This window comes from Charadrius vociferus, unplaced genomic scaffold (genome assembly GCF_000708025.1).
Source record: "Charadrius vociferus isolate BGI_N301 unplaced genomic scaffold, ASM70802v2 scaffold121, whole genome shotgun sequence".
NCBI classification, from domain to species: domain Eukaryota; kingdom Metazoa; phylum Chordata; class Aves; order Charadriiformes; family Charadriidae; genus Charadrius; species Charadrius vociferus.
The window spans coordinates 583,708-591,797 of NW_009646858.1; the positions used below are offsets into that span (position 1 = coordinate 583,708).

Below are 8,090 nucleotides of genomic sequence, written 5' to 3' on the forward strand. Positions count from 1 at the left end.
TTTGATGCCCTCTTTTGGCTCGTTAGCACATGAGTCTGGTTAAAACTGAACGCATCATTACGGCTGCACAGCTAACGTACTTTAGAACCTCATTAAATGAAAAGATTATTACAAACCCGGCCTGGCCTGACTGAGCACGTGCGGTAAATGCGTTCCCACTCTCAGTAAATATTTAGTATTACACATATTCGTTCCATTGTTAAATGCGCCAGTAGAACAAAGGATTTTCTTTTAAAAATTATCTTGAAACTGAAGCCATAGCTATTAAAAAAGAGAACATTTCAGCTTGTTACAAACAAGTGGTAGGAAAAACCAGAACAGAAACATTTCATTACCAGCCGCACAATACTTATAGGGTAGGAATCTTATACCATAAATGCCTAAAATTACGTGACATTAATCCTTCCTCCAAAATTAAATCTGTGAAGTCCAGAAAAACCCGATGCAATGAGAATCTCAGTTTCCATTTCCAAGAGGAGTAGGAAAAGAATGAGATTCTTACCCAGATTTTTGCAGAAAAACCATGAAGTAGCAAGCGTTCCCAAAAAGTAGAAAGTGTTCCCAAAATACCAAGAAAACAGAAGCCTGAAGAAAAAAATCCCTCAGTTTGTCATTCATGAGAATTCTCCTGATTTTATGATGAGCTCAGCAATCTCTGCAACCTTGCACATTAAATGCTATTTGTTTTAAACTACAATGATAATGATAATAATGATAATGATACTAATAATAATGATAATGATAGTAATCATGATGATAATAATAGTAATAATTATGATGATGATGATGATGAAGATGATGATGAAGATGATGACGATGACAATAATAATAATATTTGCTGTTGTTAAATTATATTGTTATTATTTACACTTGCTCCCAGTGTAAACTCCCAGCTACTGACCTTGAGCTCTTCCAGGTCCGGCCTCTCCATGTTGACCACCGCCGCCAGCAGCTGGTCCTCCAAGCCGTCCCGCGTGACAGTGAAGTTGATGAGGGTGCACTGCGCCTGCAGCTCGGGTGGGAAATGGGGGTTTGCCAGCTTGGTGTGGAGGATGAGGCGGAAAGCGGGGTGGAACTCACACTCCTTGTCCCCGATCTTAATGCACCTGTAATTAGAGCAAAAGGAGCACGAGCACACATCTCCTCCGGGACGTTTCACCCAAAGACAAATGGTGGTACCAGCCACCAGCATCCCCCGGCGTGGGACTTTGCACTCTTCACACAGAAATCACTATTAAAGCAAAAAGTATTTAAAATTGGGCACACATGGATCAGTTCTGATTTAGGATAAAAACCCCAGAGAGTCGCCCCTGAATTTTGGATCCTATTTGAGAAGGCTCATGGTTCCCCGCAGCAGGAGGGCCAGGTCTACCATGAACCCTCCTCTGCTTTTCACGGAGGCTGTGTTCTCCCTAAAGTTGGTGTTACACGGAGGAAAAGCTTCCCAGCATTGAGATTTTAATTAGCCACAGCTAAAATTGCCGACTCTGTTGGCTGAGCTGAGGCTGACTCTGCGCTTGTGCTGAGCCTGAGCAGTGATGCGGGTTCGGCGAGCAGCTGCCTGCCGCTCCTGGAGGGAATGCCACTCAGGAAAACCCCATTTTCTCCTGGTCTACACTTCTGACATCAAGTCTAAAACCCACAGAGACCCCAGGAATCAACATACTCTGGACCTGAGTTTAACAAAGCCCATGGGGACCAGAGGAAAAGAGAAATTGGAAACGCTTTCTGGGTCGTGGCTTGAATGTTATAGAATCATAGAATGGTTTAGGTTGGAAAGGACCTTGAAGATCATCAAGTTCCAACCCCGCTGACATAGACAGGGACACCTCCCACCAGCCCAGCTTACTCCAAGCTCCGTCCAACCTGGCCTTGAACACCTCCAGGGATGGGGCAGCCACAGCTTCTCTGGGCAACCTGAGCCAGGGGCTCACTGCCCTCAGAGTGAAACATTTCGTCCTAATACCTAATCTAAATCTCCCCTCTTCCAGTTTGAAGCCATCACCACTCGTTCTGTCACTCCATGACCTCATAAAAAGTCCCTCCCCAGATCTCCTGTAGCCCCTTTAGGTACTGGAAGGCCGCAATAAGATGTCCCCGGAGCCTTCTCTTCTCCAGGCTGAACAGCCCCAGCTCTCTCAGCCTCTCCTCATAGGAGAGGTGCTCCAGCCCTTGGATCATCCTCGTGGCCCTCCTCTGGACACACTCCAGCAGCTCCATGTCCTTCTTATATTGGGGACTCCAGAGCTGGATGCAGCACTCCAGGTGGGGTCTCCCCAGAGCGCAGCAGAGGGGCAGAATGCCCCCCTCGCCTTGCTGGCCACACTTCTTCTGATGCAGCCCAGGATGGGGTTGGCCTTCAGGGCTGTGATCACACATTGCTGGCTCATGTTGAGCTTCTCGTTGATCAGCACACCCAGGTCCTCCTCCTCAGGGCTGCTCTCCAGCCATTCCGTTATGGGAACAGTGGTGTTATCGTGGGAATTTGACTACACTTTCCAGTCAAATGGCAGCTCTGCAGGTGTCCTCCTGGCCACCTCGATTGCTTGTACAGTGGTGAAACATTCACAGCAGCACCCAGAAATATCACCGAGAGCCCCAACTTCAAAAAAAAACCTTCTTGCTCCAGACTACCAGCATCTGCAGGGTCTGGGCTCGTGTCCTGGGAAATGCAAACCCCACAGACTTTTTATTTGATTTATGACTTATTTTCCCTCTCTTAGGAAACACGTGATCTCACAGGGAGCTTTGAGAGCAGAGACACACAGTCCCAAAAGGGGATGACTCAGCCCATGGGGGGCTGAGGAGTCACCCCACCTCTGCCGTACCCCCACCTCCACTTTCAAACATTTCTCTCCCCCTTCACCTGGGACCATCATTCCCCACCGTCCGGCACCTGAGCCCACAACCAGGCACCTCTCTCAAGATGATTTCCCCTGCAAACTCTCCAGCTTTTCCCAGCAGCTTACATCGTCCGAGGATACTTTAACGGAAACGATCCTCAAAGAACCTCAGGAATGTGAAAGGCAGAGTTTCACAGGCTTTTTTGTTATTTACTGCACAAAGCCAAGAGCGAGGCAGAGAGGTCAGCCCACGCCAGGCTCCTGCCAGCAGCAGCGACTTTTAAAAGCCAGAACAACGCGCATCCTTCTAAAGGCCGACGACTCCACTCTGCGAGAGCCAGCGAAACAACATCAAAAGAGACCCTGAATCAAGTTCAGCGCTGAGCGCCAGGTTTGATTGGTCGCCGTTATTTGAGCACACACTAAAAATGTGCTTATTTTTTCTTCTTCCTGTATGTAAAGTGAAAGCGAAGTCCCTCGCTGCCCCTCTCACTGCCCTCCTCTCAGCTGGAGGGTGACCAGCAGCTGCCATGAAGAGCTTGATCTCATTAAGAAACACTTATATATTCTTAATGCTTAAACCTGCAGCTGTACCCCTGAGCGGTGCACAGTGTTTGCTAAAACCCAAGGTTACTTTTTCTTCACAACAGCAATAGCTATTTTGGTCATCATTCAGTGTCAGGATAGCCAATTACAGACACCAAGGTCACTCTACAAAAGGAGAATTACAGGGCGCTCTTTTACATGAGGTTTGAATGACACTGTCCAACAAAATGAAAAATTTAGGTTTATTTCAAAGCCATCCCATGACTGAATTGCCTGTGATTGCCTGATTTAAAATGTCCTCGCTTCTGAGGGCAGGATGTTAGTGCTGCTGGGGATGAACACGCCCAATTTGAGCTCAGGAGCAGAAAGCGTGACCGCACCGAGAACCCACTCCCACATGCCACTGTCTCCCCAAAGCTCACCTTCCTTTCTTGATTGTTTCTCGCCCCAGCAACGGCCCCAAAACTGGATCCACATATTCCTCCAGGTTTTCAATCAACACCAGTTCTCCTGCAGCCAGGGCTCGTTCCATCGTGTCCAAATACCTGTGGGACACAGCATTGGTACCCGCCGCAGCAAGGCTGGGCGTGAGGGATGCGAGGGGGACCGGGGGGTGCTCCATGCTGCGATGGCAGCTACACGCATGTGCCAGCAGTTGCGAAAGAGGAGTAAGATGGTGTCAACATAGAGTGCAGAAAGTGGCAGCATCAGAGTCTTGGCTGTTCAACAGAGAGAATCGGGTCTCAGACCTCCCAAGGACAAGCAACAACAACGGTGTCGTCTTTCCCAAGAAAAGAGCATGAGCATCAGTGAACAGACGTGGGACAGCTCAGGGTTGTTTTTAGCAAATACTTCGTTTCCCCCAGGCCCCACTGGCACAGTTAATCTTGCGCCAAAGCACGGCAGAAGAGCAGGTTTCAGCTCCGTTCTGCCCAGGGTTCGGGGTGATGCTTAGGACAGGAGGGAATTGGGCCCCTCTGCCCGGTGCCTGGCGGTGGGATGGGGATGCTCTGCATTGGAACGCTTCGTACCGGGGAGGGCAGGGTCAAGCGCTTGCGCTCTCTCCTTCAGGGCTGCTTTGCACTTCACCCAACTTCTCCGCAAAGAGGAGAGAGGGGCGCTGGGCAGGCAGTGAGGATGCTCTCTGGGTGCTGTCACACCACCACTGTTCCACTGAACCATTCCAACTAATTCCACCAGCTAAAATTTAGGTTCCTCGTCTAAGCTAGAGAGTTTGGGACCTCAAGAGGTGGTAGAACGATCTAAGACAAGAAGTTCAGAGTGACTTTTAGGCCTGATCTTTAAAGGAATATGTTGGCACAATGCAACCCCCAACCTTGAACAGCAGCCCCCATTTTTCTGAGCCCAGGAATGTTTTATACAAAGAAACAGCCGGAGAGAATGACAGCAGCTGACCCCAAGAGCTGCTGAAATGGCCCTCACCTGACGGAGAGCAAGGTGTGGGTTTAAACCTCTTGAAGCAGTTGGAAGCAAAGCAGCACCATTTCCCAGATGATGGAACACTCCCTTGTTTACTGTACTGGGGAGGGGAATGATGCTTTTGGCCAATGGCCCTGAGACACCACAGCAACACACTGAACTCCCCTCTTGGAGCCCCCACCAGCCAGGGCGCTGGCCGGGCAGGGAGGGGAAACAGAGACGCTGTGTCTGCACAGCAAGCTGTAATGGCAGCGTATGAACGTTACAGGGTCTGTTCCTCTCCTGTCATCCTGGAGGTTTGGATTTAGGTGCCTCCTCTGGGATCCTTACTGCTGTCACAGACTGCTTTGAGTACCTGCGAGGCACGGTGGCCAGGTTGGCCAGGAAACAGAAATTTGCTCTAATGGAAAATAAGCTGTATTTTCATCCCACACAAGATCAAATGTAATAAATTCTTGTTATTTTCTATGAGGAAAGCAGAGGAAGCACCAGCGAAACAGCCTGGGCAAGCCCAAGACGTCTCCAAATCTACAGGAATTTGCAAGCACCGAGCTCGGGACACTCTCGCCTGTTGCCAACACTTTGTTCTGTATTAAAGCAACAATCTCGGGGCTCCCACCCAAGCAGGGATTGGACTCTGGGTCTGCTCCACCCCAGCTGGGCAGAAATAGGTGCAAACCGAGATAGCAGAGTACCAGCCTGTCTGTTGACTGGAGATAAGAGCCAGGACCAGAAAAGGCTCTCCATAAAGGTTGAGGCAGCTCAGCGCAGGGGTGCTGCAATGAGAGCCTCCCCACTGGTGCCAGCGTGGGAGTGGAGTTAGCCTAACGGGGTCACGGGGCATGGTGATCCTCCTGGCAGCTTCACCCTCCGCACCCAGACCCTCTCTCTTCTTCCAAGATGTGGGAAGCCCTACTCACCCCCCTGGGGGAAACTGAGTCAGGACACAACGCACAAGAGGAGCCCGATGGAGGATGCCATAGTCTTACACATAGCTCAGCCTCCAGCACGGAGTGCTCTCCATTCTCAGTTTCAGGAGTTTCTATGGTAACTGAGCCAAGCGCTAAACAGACCCTCTCTTTAATGAGAAATCTCTATCATTTTGGTAATGAATAAGCAGCTAATGCGCAAATACATTTGAGGGTTTTCCTCAATGGAATGGGCTGAGATGGCTGCAGTTAAATATACACTGCTCATCAAATACGACAGGCAGACAACCGTTAAAAGGTATTATTATGCGATAAGGCTGATGTTTACCCCTTCTGCCCAATTCGGATCACTCGGAGGTCTTCGCCATACTTCGTCTTGATCCATTTGATACCCTGCAGCTGGGGATCCACCAGGAGGGGCCAGCGCTCGCAGTTGGTGAGGATAGTGGCATTTTCGGTGGACATTCGATCGGCCGGCAGGCCCTCGTTCTGCCAAGCCGCTACGTCAGCATCGTCTGTCAGCATGGTCAGAGGATCGAGGGAGGGAGTTACAGGGATCGGCACCTGCGAGGAAAGGAGAAATGCTTCCTAGCGTGTCGGCAGAAACCAGCGCGTATGACTTGTGACCTATACCAGATGACGAGCAGGTAAATATTTAAGGAAAAGTTAGCTTAATTAAAAACCGCTAAGTCATATTTATCAGTGTTTTCCCATTCTACAGGATAGTTTTGAACTGCTAAAAAGTGTTTCCCAATCCTGTCATGAACGAACGCAAATTAAGAGAGCGTCCCGAAGATTTTTGCCTGCGGAGCCCTGAGCACCGCGAATCGCAGCTCAGCCACGCAGGTTCGGATCACGCTCTGCCGCGTACGAGGTCTCCGAGACGACAGCTTGGGAGAACCTCATTCACAACCTCGTAAGGCGCTGTTGTGTTGCAAAAGAGCATTAGCAGTTCCAGAAACACTTCTCTGACATGGGAGGCCATTTCTGGGTGTGACAACTGGAAAGCTATCTGTGCCAGTTACCTGAACGTAACGGGTCTTTAATTTTCTGCTACGAATACAGGAACTTACTTGAAATTTCTACACAGAGTGTCAGGCCATCTTTGGAATAACACTGCCCTTCTTAACTAAATTTTTGGCTTTGTATTAAGAAATATGGAATGATTTTTTTTCCCTATCTCATCCTAAGGAACTTGCTGTTTTTCTCAGCGTTTTGATTTGGGCACCACTGCCCAGTTGTGACCTTATTTAAAAGTTTCTTAGTGTTTCACCAGGATTTACAACATCCAGCTATTGTACTGATGTGTAAAAGCAAAATCCTGCAGGAGAGCGAGCACTTGCAATTACTGATGTATGAGAGGACCTGCAAAAATTACTAAATTATTAAACAAGTTTGAAGCATGACAGTCTCCATCTGGTCCAGACAACAAGGCCTGGGTGAAGCCAGCTGAGAGGCACGGCCAGCACGAATGGAGCTTGTGTCCAGCACGAAGAACCATCTGGAGGTTTTCCCCGCCTACCAGAGAGCTGGCAGTGAGCTCTGCCTGCTCCAAGCTACCCCTTCTCCATACCACCTCCCTCCTTCCAGGCCATCCCTCGCTCCTTAAACTGCACAGCACTGGCACTGCGCTCCGCACTTGGGTCGCTGTGTCGGGGATTCTCCTCTGTGCATGGAGGAATCGGGTCACTCGCATGGAGCGAGGATGCCAAAACATCTTCCCCAGAGAGGAGTAAACCAAGCGTGGCTACGTCCTGCTCCTCAGCCCAACTCGATGGGGACACCCCTCATTTGGGGGATCCCCTTACTTGGAGGATCGCCTATGGACATCCAAATTTATGGCCATGTTAATTCCAGTAACAACAGCTTTTCAGAGGAATCAAGGCTTACCTTCAGCTGGTGCAAATATGGCTTCCAGAGGCCATCCAGGAGGTCTTGACGGTATTTCTTGGTGAAGTAGCCCAGGTAGGAGATGAAGGCCGTGATCAGCAAGACATCGCCACACAAGGTGCTCTGTTGCTGTTTGAAGTCCTTCACAGCTTCAGCCCATCTCACATTCTCAGAGGCGAGTCCCCCAACCTACAATTCCCAAATCAAACTGATCATCACAGTGGTTCCTCAAGCAATATCTCAGGATCTGGCCGTGTCCATACCTTGTCCCTGAACTCAACTGCCATTTGCTAAAGGTTAAAACTCGGGGATGGGGAATATTCAACGGTTACTTTGCTAATTTTCCCATCCCATTCAGTGAAAGCCTGGTCCTGCCGTCGAGTCCCAGCTGTCTGCTCCATCGCCCCTCTAAAATCATCAAGGGTCTAAAATCCATCACTTC

General features: G+C 49.5%; 1 protein-coding gene across 1 annotated transcript in view; it reads right to left on the reverse strand.

Moving 5' to 3' along the window:
* DNAH9 (dynein, axonemal, heavy chain 9) overlaps window positions 1-8,090 on the reverse strand; it is a 218,965-nt gene that overhangs the window by 82,622 nt on the left and 128,253 nt on the right. The window contains exons 53-56 of the mRNA XM_009894355.1: window positions 7,649-7,837; window positions 6,087-6,322; window positions 3,812-3,934; window positions 902-1,106 (exon numbers count right to left, since the gene is read on the reverse strand). Coding sequence (XP_009892657.1) covers window positions 902-1,106; window positions 3,812-3,934; window positions 6,087-6,322; window positions 7,649-7,837 — 753 coding nt within the window. The remainder of the gene's footprint in view (window positions 1-901; window positions 1,107-3,811; window positions 3,935-6,086; window positions 6,323-7,648; window positions 7,838-8,090) is intronic.